The sequence below is a fragment of the Echinops telfairi genome, unplaced genomic scaffold (assembly GCF_000313985.2).
Source record: "Echinops telfairi isolate 266 unplaced genomic scaffold, ASM31398v2 ScPeMD7_7473;HRSCAF=8511, whole genome shotgun sequence".
Lineage (NCBI taxonomy): Eukaryota > Metazoa > Chordata > Mammalia > Afrosoricida > Tenrecidae > Echinops > Echinops telfairi.
This window is the reverse complement of record NW_022111377.1, coordinates 13977095-14002437: the sequence shown is the minus strand read 5'-3', so window position 1 is coordinate 14002437 and position 25343 is coordinate 13977095. Positions and strand designations below refer to the sequence as shown.

The 25343-nt window shown below is 39.3% G+C and overlaps 1 protein-coding gene across 1 annotated transcript in view; it reads right to left on the bottom strand.

Moving 5' to 3' along the window:
* MALRD1 (MAM and LDL receptor class A domain containing 1) overlaps positions 1–25343 on the bottom strand; it is an 819322-nt gene that overhangs the window by 125915 nt on the left and 668064 nt on the right. Inside the window, 1 exon segment of the mRNA XM_013008119.2 lies at positions 20908–20974. Within this exon segment, the coding sequence (XP_012863573.1) occupies positions 20908–20974 (67 nt within the window).

Below are 25343 nucleotides of genomic sequence, written 5' to 3'. Positions count from 1 at the left end.
GATCATGTGTGCATTCTGTTGTATCACCTTTCTTTGGAATAAGTGCAAATAGGAATATCTTGCTGGCAGTTGGCCAAGTAGCTGACTTCCAAAGTTCTTGGTAGAGGCAAAGGAGTGCTTCCAATACTTCATCAGCTTGTTGAAACCATTCCATTGGTGTCCCATCAATTCCTGGAGCCTTGATTTTGGTTGGTGCTTCCACGGCACCTTAAACTTCTTCCTTCAGCACCATTGATCTTTGCTCATATGCTACCTTCTGAGGTGGAGAACCATTGACTAGTTCTTTTTGGTACAGTGACTCTGTGTATACGTTCTACTACTCATCCTAATTGCTCAAGGGTACTCAAGAGATTTACATCAAGAATCCCAGGTCATGAAAGGGAGAGGCATGGCAATTTAGGGGGTTGCTTCTGAGATTTTTTGCAAGGGAAAACTCTGATTTTGAAGTGTTACTATGATTGGCTTATTTTCAGGAATGTATGGTGTGATCTGAAGAAATGTTACTTAATAAAGGGTCTGGGTATCTCCAGGTGTGGGGGCAGAGCTACTTTATATGGTCATGCAGTTGTTGACGGGTACTGGGTAGTTGGTTCTGGCTCATAGCAAACCCATCGAATAGAATTGCTCTGTGGGCTTTCTTGGTTCGAGTGGTAGTCAACTGAGATGTGCCTGTTGCATGTGAACCCCTTCATCCCAGCTATTTTTCTAGTCCGTTTAGAGACAAATCTATCCCGATATAATTTAGAGAGGAAATTAACTCACAAATCCTCTCATTTCATCTCTCTAGGTGTAGTTACACTTTGCTTCATCATGGAATGGGTGGTTGTTACAATTAAAAGTACCAGCATGTTCTTTATTTTAATCTCTGTCTCTACAGCTGAGCTTCTGGACCATGGCTCTCACCATGCGCAAACTTTTACTTTCTGTTTAGTTGTTTGTCTCAGGGAGCTCATCACAAGTCATGAAAATTCCACCAGATAAAGCAAAGTTTGAGGACAAAATGTTTATGAAGCTTCAATTAAAAAAAAAAAAATCAGTGTTCCTCTAACTCTGGTCACCCACATGGCAGAAAGGAAGTTACACTGTTTGCTGACATGTCTGTTATGCTTTGTGTCTGGGCTTTCTCCTCTAGGGTCCTTGCAAAACACTCCGCTTCCACAGACAATCTTTTGTGGGAGGTGACCTCACTGGAATCTGAGAGCAAAGGCTACAAAATATGCCATAATGATGGCAAACCGTCCCTAGCTCTGGGGAAGGATTGCTCGGTTCACATTCTTGAAGTAACTGGAAAAATGTTTACTGGATAGTTTAATAATAGGTCTCTTCATTTGAAACAATTCTTACAGAAATTCATGTTCTTGTTGACAGTATACTAATTTTCTAAGTTACTCTACAGGCTTAAGAAACTGTTTCATCTTCCTTCATAGCTCTCACTCATGATGCAGTCATTTGAGGTCACAAAGTTAGTTTCTATCTAGCACAGCAGAAAACAACACACTGTGTGTTTTGTATTGTATTGAAACAAATCCACAGAAACTCATGTATAAGAGTTTTATATAAAGGGTAAGTGCGCATCAAGAAAACATCCCAACCCAATGCTGCCCAAGCAACATTAACCCATATGTCTGCCCAAGCCCACAAGTCCAACATTAACCCATATGTCAGACACCAATCCACAAAGTCCTCCTCTATCTCACAAAACACACGCAATGATGCCGACTGCAGGAGGAAAGCCGAGTCAGTGAACGTGTAAGCATCTTAGCACTGGCAGGGGTCTCCACACGGCTGCTCCAGCACCCAGGGCTGCATTGAGATAGGTCCATGTGGCTTTTCCTCAGGGCTGTCTTACAGGAAGTGAGCCTTGCCAGCTGAAGCAGGGAACTTGCAAAGACAGCTGCACCCTGGTCCGACCATCAGAAAGCAAGAGACCCGAGAACTAGAAAGGCGAGGTTCACTGAGCCATTTATCCCTCTGCCCTTCAATGAACCCCACATGTGTGTATTGGCCAGGTTGGCACAATAAACTAACTACCTCAATGTAAGAGCTTCATGATTGTTACATTTGAGCCAGTTGTTGCAGCGAGTGTGTCAATCCGTCTGATGGAGGGTCTTCTTTTCTCTGCCTTTCTACTTGACCAAGCAACACGTTCTTCCGCAGGGCCTGGTCCCTCCTGAGAGCATGTGCGGAGCAGGAGAGGGATGAACTTTCACCATGCTCACTAGGAAGGAGCATACTAGCTGCACTTTTTCCAAAACAGTCCATGGGCCATTGAATAGCCTTCACTAATCCCATCCTCTCAAGGCACCGGTTCTGACTTGGGATTCCTTCTTCATGGTCCGGCTTTGGCAGGCACAGGAGGCAACTGAAATATCAGGTGGAGTCCAATGCACCGCCACCTTCAAAGTGATCATGCTGATTTTAACACTTTTGCCGCAGCTTTGTCCAATGCCATCCATTGTCATAGTTCTTAACTTTTCCACTTTATATTGAACTGGATGAAGATTTATAGAGCAGATTGCCAGCTTGGTGCTCCATGACTCAGAAGCATTTGGCTGCCTCTCATGCATTGCAATGCTCTAAATGAAACAGCCCCAATTCCACCTCCTCCCTGTGTTCCCTGTATCCATGCCTCCTTCTGTCCTAATTGCTCTTACCTTTGTCTTTCGGTGAATGCTGCCCCTTTATCCCAAACAGTTGATTATTCTAAGGTGTGCACACGTCGAGAGAGCTGCAATTCCCCTCTGCAGTCAATGGCATATGGGGGAGTCTTATCAGGCCTCCTCAGGCTTCCCTACTGCCACAAGGCAGGGGTCAGACATGCCTCCATGGTCCACCCTTCTTCATCCTATTCTGACACCAGCCATTCTTCCCAAGACACTCCTTCGATGCTGGGTTCCATGATTCATTGCAATGGTCCCACAAATCACAGAAAATACTTATGACTGAGAGAGGTCAAAGGGGTCTAGTTGCATAGATTTGGGCTGCAAACTACACCGTCAGTTGTTAAAAAACCACCAGCTGCTCCACAAGGAGAGCGTTACAGTCTTGGAAACACACAGGGGCAGTTCTGCCCAGTCCTACAGGGGCAACAGGAGCCAACATTGACTCTATCTATGGCAGTCAGTTGGATTTGGGTATAAGGCAAGTTAACAGGTGCCCACAAGCCAGGATGAGGAAACAGTAAGTTGAATGGCTGCCAACACTTCTCCTCAGCTGGCATCCTCTTGGTCCTCCACCTCATCCTCAGGCTCTCAGCCACGTGGTCCGTTGCCTTCTGCCTCCATAAGCCAGGGGGTCAGCCCACTGCCCTGGCTAATAGTTTCACAGTCTCAACACTGGTTGTCTGTGCTCGTTCATAGTCTGGTGCCTCTAGTCTCTGTTGCCTCTGGTCTTGGCCGCTGCCACTTCAGACAGCAGACAGCAAGATCTCAAATGTGCTAGACTGTGGTTATTCTTCCAAGGGCCCTGGGATCTCTTTGCTTCTGCTTCAAGAATGGCTCATACATACAGCCAAGAGGGGGTCAACCATAATGGATCAATCACCTCTTTAGTGTTATGCACATTCTCTTTGCATGATCCCTTCCCAACCACTGGTTAAAGTTAGAGAGAGATGGATAAAACAAAGCCAAACTCATTGCCATTGAGTAGCTGTCAACTCATAGTGACCCTATATGGGAGTAGAAATCCTCATCTCTCTCTGGAGAGGGACTGGTAGTTTCAAACTGCTGACCTTGCAGTTAGGAACTCAACAGGTAACCGCAGTACCACCAGGGGTCCACAGAGACACAGAAAGAAACCCCATATTAAGAAATTTTACTCTACTTCAACCTTATAGACCTATTGTTTGGCTGAAAATTTTACCACAAGACAGAGTTGTTCCAGACCCCAGAATTTGCCAGGGTTCCAGCCACCTCTATCTACTCGGAGAGTCTGGTCTTCCTCATGACATTCAGTTTTAGTTCACACCTTCCTCCAACTCTACTTAGGACCTTTTACTTTGATCCATTTCAGGGCATTTGGTAGGAGTAGACTGTCCACTTATTTCTTCCATTTTTAGGGGTATGGAGATTGATTTTGCTGTGATCCCTTTGTCTACTCTACTCATGTGATTGTTTCTACATCTTCAATTTTCATCATTCTTCTTCTCTCCAACAGGGAGAGATCAATCGTTGCACGTTGGATAGCCACGTACAGGTTTTTCAGACCCGAGTTTCACCTCATGAAAGTAGGATATGGAACATTGTCTTTGTAGACTATGTATGCCACTTTAACCTTTTATACTCTCAAAGTATGCTCCGGAGACCCCAGGTCCAGCGACTCAAGGTGCCTTGTTGCGTCCAGGAAGATTTTTTTGTTTTGTTTTATAACTTCCAGCTTTGTATGCTCCACCACATTCATGGGTCTAGTTGCAGCAAAAGTCAATATCCATGTCACACTATCCGCTGTCAAACACATATGTAAATATGTATGTATAGATGGGCACATTTCCACATTCCCTCCCACGGCCACTCAGCTCTCGAATCTGGCAACACATCTAACTTGTAGGTCGTCATTACTGCAGGCTGGTCTATAACAGAGTATCTGTGTATGCCACCTGAAAGTCTTCCCTGCTGTCAGTCAGCATTGTGTCCCAACCTACTTCCTATTGGACACCGTCTTCTCCTTTACCCACGTCTTTTATGGCTCCTTGCCCCCTTTTCATTCGGAAGCTCTGGTCCTGCATTCTTTTCTTTTCTTTCTTTTTTAGCTCTGCAGTTGTCTTCACTACAAATGGACATCTCTGGTTCCCTAGTTTCACCCTTGTAGGTTTGTTTTACTTTGAATATGTCTCTGTTTGGTTTGACTTCGGGGATGTCATGTATGTTCATCTCAGGCTGTTCTCTGTGTTTTGGGTCTTAACTATTTTTGTAAGTTTGGCCTGGTTTTTATAAATTCCTTCATTTTCTGTTTATCTAGAGATGTCCTCCAAATACAATAATTTCATTGTTATTTGTCGCAGGACAATTTTGCTCAGTATATGGTTACTGGTCGGCAATTGTTCCCTGTCAGAGTATTATATCTCATGCTACTGCTTTCTTACCTGCACAGTTTCTACTTAGACATCAACGCTTGTATTATTGGTTCTCCTTTATAGGTAGCTTTAGTTGGTCCCAAGCTGCTCTAAAAATGATTCCCTTGCCTTTGGTTTTGGGAAGGTTTATTATGCTATGCCTTTACTTTTTTTTTTAAACTATTTTATTGGGGGCTCGTACAATTCTCATCACAATCCATATATACATCCATTGTGTCAAGCATATATGTACATTCGCTGCCCTCATCATTCTCAAAACATTTGCAATCCACCTCAGCCCTTAATATCAGTTGCTCATTTCCCCCCTCCCTTCCCACCTCCTCCCTCATGAACCCTTCATAATTCACAACTTATAGTTTTGTCATAAGTTACACTGTCTGATGTCTCCCCCCGCCCTCTTCTCTGCTGTCCCTCCCCAGGGAGGAGTCAATACTTAGCTTCTTGTAATCGGTTCCCCCCTTTCCACCCCACATTCCCTTCACCCTCCAGGCCTCGTCCCTTTCACCACTGGTCCTGAAGGAGGCATCCGCCCTGGCTTCCCTGTGTTTCCAGTTGCTATCTGTACCAATGTACATCCTCTGGTCTAGCCAGATTGGTAAGGTAGAACTGGGATCATGATAGTGGGAGGGGGGGAGGAAGCATTTAAGAACTAGAGGAAAGTTATATGCTTCATCGTTGCTACCCTGCACCCTGACTTATGTGATGATAATTACATTGTTTTTATTTTCTGCATTCTGCCTTTCTTTGGAATGCGCACAGATATGAATCTCTTTGGGGTTGTCAGCCCAGGTTACTCTCTTCCAAATTTCTTGGAATAGACAAATTATCGCTTTCGGTGTTGCAACCATTTGTGGAAACATCTCAATTAGTATTGATACAATCAACATGTCATGGCACTTGGATTTTTACTATTGCTTTCGGTGCAGCTTGGATCTCTTCCTTTGATACCACCAGTTTTTGACCATATGGTCCTGAAATGGTTGAATGCCAACCAATTGTTCTTTGTAAAGTACTGTGGTTTCACTCTATCTCCTTCTGATGCTTCCTAGGGGGATATTTTGTCCGGAGAATGTTTCCAAATTTCAACTTGAGGCTTGGATTTTTCTTCAACATTTCAGCTTGAGAATGATGAAGCATGTTCTACCCTTTTATTTTTCTAACTTCAGGACTTTGCTTGTTAGTGTTTTGGGCCATTTTAAACGAGACAATCATATGGTCGAGTATGCTTGGAATAGCATTCATTGTAAGAGAACATTTCAGCATGTCACTTGAGGTTGTTAGCATGTTACAATGTTACCAGTGGTAGAACAGTATCCATAGCATATAAGGGAAATTATTTAGAACAATTATTATTCAAAATTACACACCACCAATGCTTATAATAGTGCTCTCTTTATTTCCAACAAATTGAAAAGAATGATTATTCCATTCCTAATATTGTGTTGCTTACGGGTCTATTCAAAATAAAAATATCTTCTGACACTATAACAAGAAAATTGGTTTTTAATCTTGTTTGTCTACATAACAAAAAATACAATTTTTAGAAAGTTCTTCTTCTAGAATTCTGCAAGTTTTCAATAAGCATGTCACTTTTATCCTCAATATTCTGAGGTAGCCGATGGCATAAAAATGCAAAGACTCAAAAAATCTTACCATAGTGAATGATGAGGGGAGTGCGGACTGGAGACCCAAAGCCCATTAGTAGACCACTGGAGACTCCCTTGCAGAGGGGTCTCGGGGAGGAGATGAGCCAGTCAGGGTGCGATGTAACAACGATGAGAAATACAACTTTCCTCTAGTTCCTAAATGTTTCCTCTCCGCTCCCACTACCATGACTCAAATTCGACCTTGCAAATCTGGCTAGACCAGAGGATGTACACTGGTACAGATAGGAACTGAAAATAAGGGAATCCAGGGCAGATGAGCCCTACAGGACCAGCGGTGTGAGTGGCGAAACAGGGAGGGTAAAGGGAGAGTGGGTAGGAAAGAGGGAACCAATTACAAGGAACTATATGGGACCTCCTCCCTGGGGAGGAAAAGTGGGTGAAGGGAGACGTTGGACAGGGCAAGATATGACAAAATACCAATTTATAAACTATCAAGGGCTCATGAGGGAGGGGGGAGCGGGGAGGGAGGGGAAAAATGAGGACCTAATGCCGGGGGTTTAAGTGGAGAGAAAATGTTTTGAGAATGATGTACAAATGCGCTTTACACAATTGATGTGTATGGATTGCGATAACAGTTGTATGAGTCCCTAATAAAATGTTTTTTAAAAAATGCAAAGACTTCCTGTCCAGTTACAAACTTTCTTTCTGAAGTTTCAAGCAATCAATAAAAATAACTTATTTTTTTCTTTACTTGTTACAAAGATGCCCATTGTCGTCTTTTATCTTTTTCTTGATGCTCCTGTGTGTTTGTGTGATCAATCACACCCACCAGAAAACAGAAAGTAGTTATTTTATTAGCACCCCACACACAATTCTAGGAAGTCATGTTCTCTGTTGTCATTTACATTTCCCAGTTTTAATCTTGTGCTCCTCACAATTGTTCTTCTTTCTATTATTGAAAACTGAAGTATATGAACCTACAGACATATATTTTATATAATATCTAACCACGGATCATGAATAGCCACAGTTTCATCTTACATCTGGGGACATACACAATTTTCATCACCTCCTCCTTGCTCTTGGTGAAAACAAGAAAAATAAACTGAGACTTACTGTGAGGAATACACTGGGAAGGTTTACCTCTCACCTTGATAGCCAGAGTAGATGAAGGGAGCGGTTAACATAAATGGGCCCTTTCAGTGGCTAAGAAAAGTCCCATGGGGTTTCCGGATTAAAATGCATCGGACTACTTAGATCTCTCAGCACTTGACTAGTAAGAGGGATGGATAAGTTCAAAAAGCTCCACCTCGTTTGCTAGATTTTGTTTCTGGAAGACAGAGATCAGCCACCTAGCAACAGCACAAAAGATTCTCCTTGGACACAGTTACACTCATGCTGGCTGAGCAGGAAGAAAAGCTATGTTGGAGCAGGACAGTGTGGGATAGCCCGCAGTTTGGTGCCACTAGGGAGCCTGGTTTGGGAAAGTGTGAAACGCAGTCTGAGCAATGACTTTTTGTTAGCATTCTTGGGAGCTGGCTCTCTGAGAGCCTCCTGCCCTGGCTGCCTCGCTCCCTTCCATTCAATAGAGCGCTTCAGACACACACGCAAACCACGCATGGCACGCACCGAAAAGATGCCATTTGGATCAGCCTACGCCATCAAATCTCTGGTGTGCACGTGGTAGGAAAAATGATAAAGAAAAAACTCTGCAGATTAAATGAGACCTGGTTCTAAGCCGCTATTTGAGGATCTGTTAAATACCCTTTTGAAGTCCCTGATTCTTAGACTATAGACAGCTATCTCTTGTTCTCCCTTATAAAAGCCAGTCCTTTGGCATTAGACTCTGCCCCAGAAATAACCCACCACTTTTCTTCGAGGAGAAGAGAAATGTCTACTTAACAGTCAGGTCATACCAGAGACTTTAGAAAATATCTGGATCAGAAATCCCTGTCAGCAATAACCAGTGAAGTAAATCTGGGCTGTGTCCTTCCTAGGAGAATGCCCTCCCAGGATGAATCAACAGGTCATTCAAGAGGCACTTACATTACATCGAGTGTTAGAGCCAGGCACTTTTCAGCAGCAAACGACAGCTTATGCCTGGCATGGGAAGCCAAATAACAATTTAATGTGGTAAGCGTGTGACCCATCAAGAGGCTTGCTTTCCGAGAAAGGAGCAGAGACGGAAAATTAGGTCTTACATTTTTTAGGGTGGGGGTGGGGGGCTCACCAACGTTTGATTTTAATTATTTATTTTTAGAAAATCATTTTATTAGGGGCTCATACAACTCTTATCACAATCCATCCATCCATCCATTGTGTCAAGCACATGTGTACATTTGTTGCCTTCATCATTCTGAAAACATTTGCTTTCTACTTGAGCCCTTAATATCAGCTCCTCATTTTTTCCCCCTCTTTTCCCCTCCCCATCCCTCATGAACCCCTCATAATTCATAAATTATTATTATTTTGTCATATCTTACATTGTCCGACATCTCCCTTCACCCACTTTTCTGTTGTCCATGCCCCAGGGAGGAGGTTATATATAGATTCTTGTAGGTCTTACTTTAAAAATTTTTTTAATTGTCATGACTCTTTCAATATATGGGATTGGAACAGAATTCCATTTTGGGAATGAGTTCAGGAAGAGGCCTGCTAAGAAGCCTGCCTCCCTTCAGTTTTCATCACGTGTCTGAAGGGTCTTGCTTGCTTCACTGTGCCCAGGCCCCAAAGTGTGTCATGTTGCCGCGTATCAGGGAAAGAACACAGAGAGATTGGCACATTTGTCCCGAAGGTTCTTTGATAAAAGCAGCCAGTCTGCTCTGCCAATTACTTCTCCTTCTCCCCAAACCAATCTCAAACCACAGAGCGAACTATTCTAAATAATCTTATGAATATCATGCCTGATTTTGTTTTTGCACACAAACATTCATATCCATGCACTTCCCCCTCAACATCAAAGCTGAGTCTATGTATTTTTGGAAATTTACTTTCCACCTGAAGGCAGGTCTTCTCTCTATGACAATTTCAATCTTGCATTCACAACATGCTCCACAAGATGATGTTTCATGATTTGGATGCTTGTGATTTCAATATGGTGCTACAATGAAAATCTTAAGTGAATGTATTTATGCTTACAGTTCTATCAATACACGATCAGGCTGGGTGCCTAGAATCAAGATGATTGACTTAAAGAGTGTATATATTAAACATTTTCATGGATTATCCTTTTACCTTTCTTAATATTTGCCTCTCAAATATTAAATATTTAGTTTCCTAAACATGTAAGGAATACCCTCAGAAACTCTATATTAAAGGGACGGGGTGGTGAGGTTGGGGGCTGGATGTTTGGATGCTGCCCACAAAGTGGGGGTTCGAACCGCACCCTCGTTGTGCCAGGGAAGAAGATGTGCGCTGTCTCAGGGACCCGCAGAATTAACGGGTGGCAGTGGGTGGGTGTTCCCATACTCTCACAAGTCATGATTATTTTTAACTGTTTGGGCCACTTTGGTAAAAATGGGATATCGATGATTGACTATGGGTTTTTAAAGAGACTGCATTTTTTTCACCTGCATGTTAATGATTTATACTTTTGCATTTTATAGACTGTATTATTTATCTAGTTATCTATTGCTTAGTTTTTACTGCTTTGAAGGGAACCTTTATATATTACACCCAATTTACACCTGTAGTATATATTCCATATATTTCTCTTGGTTAATTATTTATCTTTTAATATTTTAATACTTTCTCTCGTCGTACCTGCTGGTAGAGTGGGGGATAGGCCTCCTCTGAGTCGGGGTTGTCTTGATGAGACTGATTTGTTTGTTTGTTTTTCATACTGAAGTTTTAATTTTGCTAAAAATCATTTCTGTGGTCAAATTTTCAACACTATCTCTTTTCCTTCATGTGTACTAATGAGCTTCAAAGTGACTTCCCTACTTCAAGATATGTTTTAAAAATTATCTTACATTTTCCCTAAGAATTTTATAGTTGTTTTTAAAGCTTTAATGATTCTAATATTACTTCTTTGAATATAGTGTCAAGAATAATTTACAACCAATCCACAATCAATTCTTGTAACACCACCTTTTTAATATAGTCCAAACCATTTTCACATCAAAGTTCATTTATTGTTTTTCCAATGATGTAATTTCCTTAATGTGATTTGTTAGCATGCTTTCATTGTAAGTACAGTAAACATCCTTTAAATTTTTTTGTTTTAAAATGTTATATTTATTTTTCCAAGTGAGCTTTCAAGTCTATTGATCTATTTACAAACTCAATGAAGTAAAAAAGAAAATAAAACAACAACCAAATTCTGTTCTTTGCTCAACAGATAGTAAAATATTGAATATTATTGAATATTGTTACAAAAGATAATAAGTTCAATCACATTTTTTCTATCCATATGCTGAGTATTCCTTCATTTAATATTTTTTAAAAAATTTAATATGTCTTTTAAAATGTTATATGTAGAACAGTATATTTTATATTTGTTACTCTTTCATGTGATGCCCCTTTTCAATTATCTTGTCCAATTAGTGTTAATAGCACTGAGGTACATAAAAATGATCAAATCTTGAATATGTATGCTGTATGCATCTACCTTGCTAAAACCTTTGGCAATTCTAAGAGTATTACAGGTAATTTGCTTGGATTTCTTAGGCTGACCATATCTATAATTAGAAAGCATATTTTCTTTTCCAATATGTGCAATTTATTTCTCTTTCTTTACCCAGTTGGCCCCTGGTAGCATAATAGGCTGATAATTGCAGGGTCAGAAATTTGCAACCCCTACCTGCTCCTCCACATGTGCAAAGATGAGGTTCTCTGCTATCAAAGAAAGAGTCTAGGATACTCACAGGGGCAATTCTACTCTGTCCCACAGGGTTACCATGACTCAGTGTCACACAGGCAGATGTACTCTGTCATATAGGGTCACTATGAGTTGGCATTCACTCGATAGCAGTGAGTTTTGTCTTGTTTTTTAACTCTTTCCTAAGCAAATAATCAATTCTGCACTAGCAAGCCTCCCTTTCTTATTCCTGGATTTTATGGAAAATATTCCCAGTGTTTGGAAAGATACATACAATTACATTTCATGGACTGAGGGATCTTTTATGTAATCAACTGTATTGATACTTTCTTGTCAATATCAATATCTAGACTGCATTAGAAATTTTTTCTTATATACAGATTAAAGAGAAATCACCCCAGGTGTTCCTCTACCACTTGTATGAGTGATCTTTGTACTATGATCTATCTGAAATTTATTTGTGTACATAGGGTGGGAGGCACGACAGACCTTTGAATAGTATTGAGAATCAAACATGCTACCTTGAGAACTAAGTTGTGGCTGGCACAAGCCACAGCATTTTCCATGGTCTCTGATGCATGTGAAAGTTGGACCTTGAATAAGGAAGACTGAAGAAGAATCGATGCGTTTGAATTGTGGGGCTGGAGAAGAATACTGAAAGTCCCTGGGGATGGTCAAAATGAACAAGAAAACTGTGTTGGAAGAAGTAAGGCCAGAGTGCTCCTTAGAGGCAAGCATGGCAAGACTTCCTGTGACATACTTTGGACATACTCTCAGGAGAGACCAGCCCTGGAGAAGGGATTCCAAATATTTAATGACTTGTCAAAACATTACTTTTTAAGAAGTCCATAATTTTCCAGTGATGTGGGATATCAGTTTTATCGGTTACTAAATGTTCATATGGTCTTAGGCGAATGTCTGTATTTCTAGTCTAGCCCGTGAGCATAAAATGTCTACAATGTGTACTCTTGGGCCAACAGCACAGTTTTAATAACAAAAACTTCGTTCTCTGTCACTAGGGGAAACCTCCTCTTCTTAGTTTGTCTTTTTCAGGGTCTTATTAGCTATTGTTCTGGTTTATTTTTCCATAAGAACCTCAACATTAAACTGATGATTCCTCAAACAGCTTGTGGTTGTGTTTTAAAAAATTGGGACTGTGCTAAATTTATACATTGCTCTATGGAAACTAATAACTTTATGATGTTGAGGCAATTATTCAGGAAAAGAATATTTACATTTGTTCAAGTCTTTCAGGATTATTTTACCTGTTTTATATTTATTTTATTGTTTCTTCCTAAATAGTTTGTTTTCTCTGTTGTTATTGGAGGGAGGGTTTTAATTTTCATTTTATCTTCTAAACAGCTGTGTGTGTAGATAGACTATTGGTCTCTGAATGCTAATTTTATAGTCTCAAATAGATCAAATTTTGTTAATCTTTATATGCGTTTTCCTGGTTGCCTTTAATCTTTTTATATTGGGAAATTTCTCAACTCCAATTCTTTCATTTTTATTTTTAATCAAATTGCTTAAGATTTTGATTTTCCTTTGATCACTAGTTTGGCTATATCCTTTAATTTGGTCTAAATGACTCTTTTCATTCAAAAGTTTTTAATAGAAGGTTTGTTTGTTTTAATCCCCAGGCTGGAGGATATTTTTAAATGAATCTTCATATATTGGGACAAAAAGTACCAGCAGTACAGATGTTAATAAGGAAACTGAATGTAGGGAATATGGCAATGGTGGCTCTGTTTTATCTCCATAGGTATTTACGTTTGTAAATTTAAACTATTCTCTTTTTTTTTGGTGTTGAAACCCAAGATCAAACCCAAACTTAAACTATTCTAAAAGTGAAAAGATTTAGGAAAAGAAGAGAAAAATAAAGAGGACAACTGAAACATCATTTTGCAAATGTTGATATCGATATGCTTATTTCTTTTTGTTCACTTGATTTGTCTTGTACCGAATGTTAGGATTTCCTAGTGTTTGTGTGTTTATGGCTTTGTCTCCTGGCATCTCCTTCACTTTCTATTTTGCAAAGGTAGCTGCTGTGCTATTTGCAACAGGGCCATTCCAAACGATCCGTCTTCACTGTTCATGTGGATTGAAGCATGAAGAATGTTCCTTTTAACATACAGTGAATCACTCAGATCGACAGCTGGTTTGCATATATGTTCCTTATTTCACACTTTATTTTCTTGAACTTGACCTACAAATTCTGCTACATTGTTTCCTTGCTATGACATCTAATTCCTTATCCTTGTAAATTACTTGTTATTTCTTTCCTAGAGTCCCTGAAGACATTTTTCTTTGTATTAATGTCTAACAAATTTACTGGGATATGTTGAATATGTTGGTTTAGTGTCTATTTTCTCAGGTACCAGTTAGTCATTTGAATAGGTGGCTTCGGCTCTTCTTCATTCGGGGGAAAGTTTTCTTGGTTTTAATATTTGGTTTATTCCACTCTTCTGTTTTGTTCTACTTCACTGGGGTTCCATTAAAATTTTTTTTTTTTTATTGAGGGCTCTTACAGCTTTTATAACAATCCATACATCAATTGTAACAATCACATTTGTGTCTATGTTGCCATCATTTTCAAGCATTTTCTTTCTACTTGAGGCCTTGGTATCAGCTCCTCTTTTTTCCCTTCACACTTAACCTTGTGAGCCCTTGATTAATGATAAATAATTGTTATTTCCATTTATTATACCATCTACTATCTTCCTGCACCCACATCTTGTGTCAAGAGCGCTTATCTGTGTCAATCTACATGCTGTGGTCTAGCCAGATTTGTAAGGTGGAACTGGGTCATGAGAGGAGTGGGGAGGAAGAATTAAAGCACTAGAGGAATGTTGTGTGTTCCGTCGATGCTATACTGCACCCTGGCTGACTCGTTCCTTCCTTGTGACGCTTCTGTGAGGGATGGCCAACTGTCTGCAGATGGGCTTTGGGTCGCCACTCCCACCCTCCTTGTTCCCATCAATCGGATTGTTTGTTTTAGGGACTCCAAGTTCATGTACCTTCTTTATCTACCATTTCAATCACTTTCTTCCAACTACCTTTCACTTCGTTCATTGCACTTTCTCTCTCTTTGGTTCTTTCTTGCTTTTATTGATTTTTAAATTCCATTTAAATTTGAATCTGCTTCCCTTTGGATAACTTTAAATTGTTTCAATCAGTTCTTATTTTATTTCTTCATTGTGATATTGCCCATTCGTTATAGCTAGACTTTTATTTCCTCCCCCCACCCGATTATCCTCAAATACCTCTTTAACAATATTCATTCAATTCTTTTTGGAGTTGGAGTGTGTGTGCATGTGTGTACGTGTGTCCACGTGTGAGAGAGAGAGAATAGTTTTTCACCGAGGGTTCATAAGTTCAGACATTTTTGTTTTTTTCCCAATAGTGACTTTAAAGACAGCATTTTCCACTCAATCCTTTCATTTCAAGATTCAAAGTATTGAAAAATTCCCACTTTAAGATACCACCTCTGTCACTGTAGCAAAGGGAAGTTTCTTTAAGTAGTGACTTAAGGAAATCAATTAGTCTTGTAAACTGGAGAATGATTTAATTTCAGTTCAATAGGTCCTATAGTCTCTCAATACACTTCTTGTGGGATGCATGAATTATGCCCCCAAATTCCTTTGTGATTGTTAGTTGAGGTTATGGAGAGGTCATGTGTTAATACCTCAACATTATAAGGAACATATTTAAAAGTAAATGATGCTTTTACCTTAAATTTCAGCAATTTCCACTGGGATTTATCCCCTCATTGTTATTCATTTACTCATTCACCATCAACTTTCTACTGCTCTCCTTTAGTTACTGTAAAACTTCATATTGTACAGTTAAGTCCTCATGCAACTTAAATCCAAAAAAGATCATCTGAGTGCACACTGGGAAATATTTGTTTGGCAATGGCATGCAAGACAAAGGACTAATCTCTAAAATTTAAGGAAAACAACAACAAAGAGAAAAATAATCCAACTTTTAAAATGAGCAGAGGGCATAACCTAAAGAAATCATTCAGTAGGCTAATAAACATATGAAGAAATGCTCATGATAATTAGCCACTAGAGAAATGCATATTAAAACAATCATGAGAAGTCAAGTCACCTCAGCTTTAACAGCAAAGTTAAAACAATAACAACCACCAGAATGATGGTAAGGGAGTGGAGATTGGCATGTTCATCATGCCGTTAGTAATATTTTAAAATTATGTAATCATCGTGGAAAAGGGTTTAGCGCTCTTTTGAAAGTTAGAAATAAAATCCGGGGCTTTTTCCTGCTCTCATTCCTGGGGGCTCTCTCCTGCGCTCCTGGCTGGCCTCTCCCCACAAGGACCACCAAATGGGGCTGAGGCGAGCATGCTACCATGAATTGTGTCTGACTCCATTAATTCAATCTCTCCTCTATCTCTCATGCTCTCTATGATTTTATTATAATTTTCACTTATTATCGTTGTACAATTACGCCTATCAGACCTGTGATGATTTGTTGGGGACCCTCTTCTCCCCACAACTAGCCATCAATGAGCACAACAGAATATATCAATCCTAGATAGTTGATGACTTTTGCCACAAACCAAATAACATTTTTTATTTCGTATTCAAGTTTTAAAGAGATAGAATATATGTCACTCATTTATATTTTCATTTACAGTGACCTGAGTATTTGGGGGACCTGGGATTATTATTGATAATGTAATCCTTAGGAACATTTTGTACTGTTTTTAGACTAGGGAACCTCAATGTTAGCCTGAAAAACTATTAATTGACTTTGATATTATCTTAGATCACAATAGTAGTGCATTCATAATGATGAATGTAGAGCTGAAGAGTAATTCTACATTATTAGATAGTCCCCTTTGACATCCCTACTGAACTACTGTCTTTTGAGACTTCCTGAACATTCTTGGCTAATGGAACATTGTCCACTTCTATAACTGCAAAGTGTTAAATACATCCTTGAATAAAATGTTTATTTATTTCATGCCCAAACTTTCCATTCTCCTTTTCTTGAATAAAAACACACAGAGGAGAAAATTCTCTACATGCTTCTCACATTTCTGCAAGTCTTGCAAAGGGAGGCATTTCTTTGTATCCTTTCAAGAATAATTCTACAGTGAATAGCCTTAGAAGGTAGAGTGTCTCCTTTCTGAGCAAAAGGTATGTTTGCTTACTCTTTGGTTTAATAAAGACAATTTCTTCTGATCATTATACAATAAAAAAAAAAGAAAGTTTGAAATAGAATTACCATATGCCGAACAATCCCTTTACTGGGGAAGTAGATATATGCACACCTATGCTCATCCCAACCCTGTTAATAGTAACAAAAAGATGAAACAACCTAAGTCCCCATTGATGGAAGGATGGGGACACAATCTATGGCACATATACACAACCTTATGCTATGCACCATTGAAGAATCACAGTGTATCTGTGGAATAACTCTTCGCACAGCTGAATGGCGGTCCTACTGAGTGCAATAAGTCAATCACACAAAGACAAGGATAGGATGAGACCACTATTATAAAACATAAGGAAATGTTTCACAATAAAAGAAACCATAAATAGGAGGGCAAAGGAGGGTAAATTACTGGCTAGATGGTAGACGCATGCTCACTCAAGAGAAGGCTGCCAATACAAAAAGTGTACAGGCAACAAAGTTGTGAAAACATCTTACCTGTAACCAACCCCTAGAGAGAGTCACTGGACCGGAGGGCTCAGATAGTCTCTGGGAACACCAAGAACAAATGGCGCAATGCAATCTACAAAGACAATGTTCTCAATATGTCTTATTTCGGTGAGTAGACACTGAGTCTCAAACATCTGTGAACAGCCATCTAAGAGGCAACTATTGGCCTCTCCTCATTCAGAGTAACACAGAATGAAGAAAAGCAGAGACGCATGGACATCATTAGTCAGTGGGCTAATGGATGAAGACATGTATCAGCATTCATGACCTGTGACTGGGAGAACTAGCTAGTGCCCACTTGCCACTACCTACTCTTCTAAAAGAAATCGCATTAGAAGTTCTTGGATAGAGTAAGATTAAAAGATGTGGAACAAAGCTCAGCATCACAAAAAGAAAAGGCTTACGGGTTAAATAGAAACTAGTGGAACTTCTGAGACGGTAGAACTTAGTCACCTTTCCTTCTGGAACTGAACTCACCCCTGGCAAACAATAGGCAGGTCCTTAGGGGGCGGGGGAAATCCACTGAGGAGGTAGGCATTCCTTAGAGTAATCAGTCATTTGAGATAAACCACAGACAACAGGAAAAAGCTAATGTACAAATGAAATAAAAGACTGACTTCGTCGTTTTACACCAAATTTATGTAGAAATCACATTGTTAATTGGGAGTTCAGGATGGTAGTGTACTATTCAAATAGCTAGTATAATGTGAAGTATGTTCTGGGTCCCGGTCATAAAACATACTTTGAAATTATGAACTTATTTTTACAGTAATAAGGTAGAAAGTTTTGTCCAAAGAATGTATTCCAAAAGAATTTTATCTTAAATTCTGTAGTCCTTTTTAACTTAAATTAAATAAAAATTAAACAATTTCAAAGAAACTGTCTTCCTTATCCTTAAAAATTCAAGGTATTTCAATGAGCTGTTGCCTTCTACTGCTCTCCTTCTTTACCTCTGCTGACTTGATTACCTTTCTCTGCTTTCTCACACATCATTTCCACTCATATTACAGTCCAGGCTGTTACGGTTTACCTACTTTCCTAATGGACATATTGACATCAAATAACACTGAAGCAGCCTTAGGGGAGGGATAGTTTTCCTCTCTTAGTTCATGGATTTGCCTCTCGGCCCTCCAGCATATCAGTCTGTTGGTAGGTTACAAGCAATAACAAACCAATCTACATAATATTTTATGTTCTTTGGAATAAGCATAAGACCCCAGAAACCCAATGGCATTCTTATGAAGACTCTATAGTTACACATACTACTTGGAAGTCCTTGATCAAGGTACCCTAGATGCAAAGAGGCAATCTAAAGGCTCTGATGACACACCCTACCCATCCTGGAGAAACCATGAAATTCTTATGCCCACAAATGGCCCCGATAAGGGGTAGGCTTTGGTCTTGTGTCCGTGGTCATTGGCTACCCATAGTTGACAAAACCAATAACATCCAGTCCTATGATCTGTTCTGGAGAACTTATATGCCTTCATGACTCAGACTCATCTTCCCAGCTCCACAAATTTCTCACTCAGAGAGGGATTTGAAAATAGTGTCTGGCTTGAGGTAAAGTGACAAGTTTCTACAACCTTCTGCCACCTTCCTCTTTTAGTTTTCTAAAATTTTGTATCAGAAAATTTAACCTTAAATCCAAAAAGAGTACAGATAATTGAACTAGAATCAGTCAAAGCCTCACAACAACCTTCTGAGATAAGTGCTATTGTGATTTGCATTCCAGAAAAAAGGCCTGAACAACAGGAAGGGTAAGGGAATTGCCCACGTCTTACACAGTCAGTAAATGGTGGAGCTACAGTCAATGTACGAACATGGGAGAATAGCCATGAGGTTAGTCAAGAGGAAAAACAAGATGCAAAGTAATAAATGGTGTAGGGTTAACTTTTCTGCGGAAAAAAAAACAATGTACATCACATGCTCTGGACCTGTTATCCAGAGAGGCCAGTCCTTGGGGAAGAACAGCAAGCTTGTTAGAGTAGAGCGCAGTGAAAACGCGGAAGGCCCTCTAAGTGATGGATTGACAAAGTGGCTACAACAATAGATTCAAACATAGGCATTATTGGGAGGACAGCTCAAGACTGGGTAGCATTTCGTTATGTTGTTTGTGGGGTCACTGTGAGCCAGAACTGACTTGATCTCATGTAGCAAGAACACTACTGTCTCATTTTTAAAAAATCCCTTACAATACACACAAGCAGACTTTTAGTCCACCATTTTGAAGCAATATTTACATTTGAAGCTGTCATATGATAATACAAAAAACATTCAAATATGATTTTTCCCCCATATTATTTCCAAATGTGCCATAGCTAATGCCTTCCTATGTTTCCTCCCATCAGTCTCCTTGTTCTTTCTGTTCTCATGTCAACCCTGCCATCCCACCTGCCCCACCGAAGCGTTGTCTCATTAGGGAAAGCAACTTTGAGGACTTCAATTTCAGGATTTCACTTCGGAAACATATTGAAGTTGGTGAGGTGGTTGCCAAGGAATTGTAAGCTCTCTGCTTGCTCAGCCAAGGCTATCTTTAAAGGCTGGCAGCTTTCTGGCAGAAGAATCAGGGTTAGGGATGGCAAAAATTCAAACCTTCTTATTGTAAATAGTTGATGCTTAATATCAGTATGCATTCAGCTGACATTTAATAAGCATTATTTATGATATTGTTCTTAATTTGTTTCCAGTGTTTTCACAAATTAACCTGATGTTTCTTCCCATCAATTAATAGTTTCTGATAAATTAATTTTCATGGAAAGTGATGTAGAGAAAGTTATAATTCTATGGAGATGATGTGAAATAAATTATGTAATGCATTTTGGGGGAAAAAAAGACAAAAAACAAACCTTTGGAAACTCATTAGTTATTCTGTTTCACCAAAGTTAAAGCAGTCTCTAAATATATCTTACTATGACATGCTTGCTGGTATTTTAATTTTTCTTTTTAGGAATAAACTGCTGTCATAAAATATGCATTGACTCAAAAGGATAAAAGAATTTTAACAACTATTTACCAGATACTTTTGTGTGTTTTGTTAGAACTTGAGTATCAACTTGTAATCATTTCTCTAATAAGCAAAATTATATACATGGGTCTGTTAAATTAAGAAGTCATACATAAAAAATAATAGGATTTGCTTCTTTCCTTTGGAGTAAAGAAAATGTTTTGCACAATTTTCTAAAAGGTGAGAAAAATTCAAACTATCTTTGATATGCAATATAAATAATTCCCCAAAGAAATTATTACATGGATCATTTTTGTTTATTCTTATTTTGAGTATGCAAATATATTCTTTATCTGTATCTTAACTTCAACTATTCACAAATATCCATTTCATGAGACCAGTAAAGAGTTTTATTTATGAATCACTGCTTGTTTCTATGAAAGCTAAAAATGGAATTTGAAATAAACACAGAAAATACAGACACTAAGTTCACATGAAGTTGGACAACCATATTATAAAGTCTCTTTAAAATATGATATGAATATTTTAAAAAAGGAATAGTGAGTATTATAAAGGCTATTTATCCCATACATTATAAAATGTTGAAAGACATACAAAATCATATTACACAATTGAGATTTTTCTGAAAAATACTTACATCTTTTTTCCTTAATCAAACAACTGCACACAGTAGCGTCATTATCTATTGTTTGTGCTACGTATTCACTGACTACAATAATAATTTTTAAAAGTAGAAAATCATTCTTACCGACACGTAGGACCGTTTTTCTCCACTTGACAAGTTCCACCATTTCTGCAGTAACTGACGGGACATTCTAAACAGAAGGAGCATAAAGACCAGTTAACTATGCATATTACTAGACTGTGGCCTCTGTGCATTGTCAACTCAAGGCATTTCATACGAGTGAAATAACATTCATCCTTCTGTGATTGACTTCATGCAGCATGATGTCTTCAAGGTTCATCCACGTGATAGTATGTATCAGGAGTCCATTTATATTTATGCCTGAGTAATATTTCATGCATATATGTAGGTATATAAATATGTTTACATCACATTTGCTTCAGGAAGGAGGAGAAAAGAGCGAGTCTTTGTTTGGGAAGCACTGAGTTTGGGCAAAGGATATTGGTGATAGCTGTACATGTTAGATGTAACTAGCATCACCTAATTGTTGTTGGTAGGTGCCATCATTGGTTGAAACCACAGCAACTGTATACACCACAAAACAAACCCTAACTGGTCCTGCACCAGCCTCACAATTGCTCCTATGCTTGAGCCCATTATTGCAGCCACTGTGTCAATCCATCCCCGTGAGGGCCTTCCACCGTTTCGTTGCCCTTCTACTTTACCAAGATGTCTTTCTTCGGAGATTGGTCTCTTCTGACAACACATGCAAAGCACGTAAGATGAATTATTGCCACCCTTGCGTCTAAGGAGCACTCTGCTTGTACTTCTTCCAAGACAGGGCCATTTGTTCTTTTAATATCCTTCACCAGCACCACAATTCAAATGCATCCATTCTTCAGCCTTCCTAAACCAACTTCTGCATGCACATAGGCAATTGAGACTACCATGGCTTGTGTCCCATGCACATTACTCTTCAAAGTAACACCCTTGTTTTTCAACACTCTAAAGAGGTTTTGTTCAGTAGATTTACCCAATGCAACTTGTCTTTTGAACTCTTGGCTGCTGCTTTCATGAGCATTGATTGCGGATCCAAGCAACATAAAATTCTTGACAACTTCAACCTTTTCTCCCTTTATCATGATGTGATGTGTTGGTTCAGTTGTGAGGATTTTGGTCTTCCTTACACTGAGTTGTCATCCACACTAAAGGCAAGTGCTTCAGTCCTTCTTACTTTTAACACACTAGGTTGAGGTGGTCAGCATATCGCAGGCTGTTAATAAGCCTTCCTCAAATTCAAATGCCACATCTTCTTCATATAATACAGCTTCTCTGATGATTTGCTCAGCATACAGATTGAATAATATTATACGACTATAAAAACTCGATGCGCACATTTCCTGCTTGTAAACCATGCAGTGCTTCCTTGTTCTGGTCACACAACTGTCTCTTGATTCACGTACACATTTTGTACAGAGTCAATAAAACACAGGTAAATATCTTTCTGGTATTTTCTGCTTTCAGCCAAGATCCATCGAACATCAGTAATGATATCCATTATTCCATGTCCCCTTTTGAATCTGGCCTAACTCTCTGGCAGGTCTCCTTCAATATGTTGGTGCAACCATTGATGCATGATGTTTAACACAATTTTTCCTGCATGCATGCAATATTAATGATACCATTCAGTACTTTTAGCCTTTGGCTGGGTCAGCTGTACTTGGAACAGGTACAAATATGCATATATTCTGGTCATTTAGCCATACAACTGTCTTCCTAATTTCCACGCATAGAGGAGTGAGTGCTTCCTGTACTTCATCAGCCTGTTGAAACATTTCAATTGGTGTTCTGTCAACACCCAGAACTTTGTTTTTGGCTAGTGCTTCCAAAGCACCTTGAACTTCTTGCTTCAGTACCACTGGTTCAAGTTCATATGCTAGCTTCTGAAATAGTGAAACGTCTACTAGTTCTTTTTGGTACAGTGACTCTGTGTGTTATTTTCACTTTTTTTTTATGGTTCTTGTATCAATCAAGGTCACCTCAATGGACAAGTGAAGAATGTTGAATGTTGAATGCAGTGTTCTATGTAGTTGTATAAGAATACAGAAAAAGATAAGAAGAGGAGAAGAAGTCGAAAAACTAAAAGTTTATTCTGGTCTTTACAGGACTTCCAATTTTACCTTTGAATTAAGTGTCCTTGTGATCTGATTACTGTAAGAGGAGGTTTCAAAAAGTTAACAGAAAAACAATTCCCTTTTAATTTCATATTTCCCTGAAATTTTTGAAGCCCTTCATATTACGGTTATTCACTGTATTAGATGTATTGCCTGTAAGCTGCTTTCCAGTTGTTTAAAACAAAACAAAAACCATTCTTCTAGGCTAATTTTCTGCGCCCTGAAAATTTCTCTGAATGGCTCTGCTGCCTGGATGTGGTCTTCATTTTCAGATGCTCAACTGACTTGTAAATTCTATTTTCTCCACAATATGCTTAATGAGTGTGAATTTGCACAGGGTATTTGTGATTGTATTATATTTTTCATTTACCAGAAGTTTTCTGTTCTGCATTTCCACACAGTAAGCAGACCCTGAATATGGCAGAGAAATGCCTCCCACAGGTGGCCTTGTCTTTGGGAAACAATGAGACACCGATGTTCAAACACATCCTACTTTTGAGTCCTTGCCAGATGCCTGCTTAGTTCAATTTGTCCTCTTTGCCCCCATCCCACGTATCTGATTCTTGTGTGGCTTCCTAGTTCTGGAACCCTGGTGGCCACAGTGGATTTAGCAGAGGGCTGATAACTAAAGGTCAGTGATTTGTTCTCATCAGCTCCAAAAAATTCACTGCCATGAAGTCACTTGTGACTCACAGCAACCCGGTGGACAAGGGAGTACTTCCCCTATGGGTTTCTAAGACTGTAACTTTTTATGGAAGTAGAAAGCTTCATCTTTCTCCTATACAGTGCTTAGTGGTTTCAAACTGCTGACCTTGCAATTAGCAGCCAAATGTGTGACCCATAATGCAATCAGGGCTCCCTCCCATCAGCTAACTAGTCCACTAAAAAAGCATTAGTCTGCTTTCCTAAAGATTTCCAGCCTGCTAAACCCTATGGAGTAATTCTATCCTGTCCCACAGAAATGCTATTAGCTGCAATTCACTCACAAGTTTTTTTGTTTTGTTTAACTTATAGATTAAAAAGAAGCTTAATGTATTTTCCTTTAGTTTTTATTATAGCTGTGGTTAGCTCTTCTGGCTATACACTCTCACAGAACAGCAATCCTATTTTGTTGAGCCACATCTTCAACACGTGGTAGAAATTTTCACTGTCATTTATTTATAATGCAACAAATCTATCCTGAACATCTATTACATCTCTGTGAACCAAATATTGGATATGTAATACCAAATAATAAAACGAACTGAAACATCGCTTCCAGGGTTGCAGTTGCTATCTCCAGAAAACTCGAGTTGGAATTTCAACTCAACATATTCACTGGGTACTATTCGATAAGGTACTTAATCTCTCTGTGTTTCCGTTTCCTTTCTATCAATAGGGATAAAAAGTAGACTAGACCCCACCTCCTGGTTTTGTTGAAAATGTTAGAAAAGTATCCACCTCATATGACCTGTTTAATAAATGTCAGCCCCAAAAGTGTACATAGTCCCAGCTCCCACATAGACCTTCCAGTTTCCTGTAGAATTCAGATACAGAAGCAGGGCAAGCAGATGCAGTATGGAAGTGGTAAAATGTAGGATAGGTGTATCGATGATGTAGAGAGATTTAAGTAAGTTTTGGGATTTGGGGGATCAAGAAAGGGGGAGAGGTAGGAGAGGGAAGAGTGAGAGAGAGCATAAAGACCCAGAGGTCAGAAATGTGGGTGTGCTTTATCTGAGGAACTGAATGAAGTCCAGCCTGGGTAGAATGGAGATGGTGTCCTGTGAGGAGAAGATGAGTCGTGATCAGAGAGCCCGGGGCCTGGTTCCGTAGACTCAGGGAGGAGTTTAAATTTCATCTTAGGAGGCCAGAATTTTATGAAGAGAAGTGGATGTTTCGTGGCTTAGAAAATCATTGGCATGGAGTGAAATTCAGGAGCTCCATTCAGCAGTGATAGCTCCTTTCCTTATTGTGGGAAGGCTGGGGAGTTGTGGACATTTAAGAGTTTTGTACAGAGTACAATGGAAAGTTCTTGGTGATAATTTGAAGAGTCAAGGAGATGTTTAGGTTTCTGGTTGGTTGGCCCTCTGGCTAGTTGGTGGCTTCCTTCATTGATTTGGTAGAATTTAAAGGAGAAATGATGATGTGTGTTAGGGGGTTAAAGCACATCACAGTGAGCGATGGAATTTACAGGTCTAAAGCCAATATGGGCTAGAGATAGAGACTCAATGCTATTCTTTAGATTCCTTCCCCTCCCTTACAGAGAACCACGCATCAGACTTCTTCCTGAAACCAATGAAATAAGTACGTATTGAGTCCTCTGTGAATAAAACACTGTGATGCTGATTGCCTTGGGGTTGCACAGAAACTGGCCCTGCCTCAAGAGGAGTGAGTTAACTTTAAGAG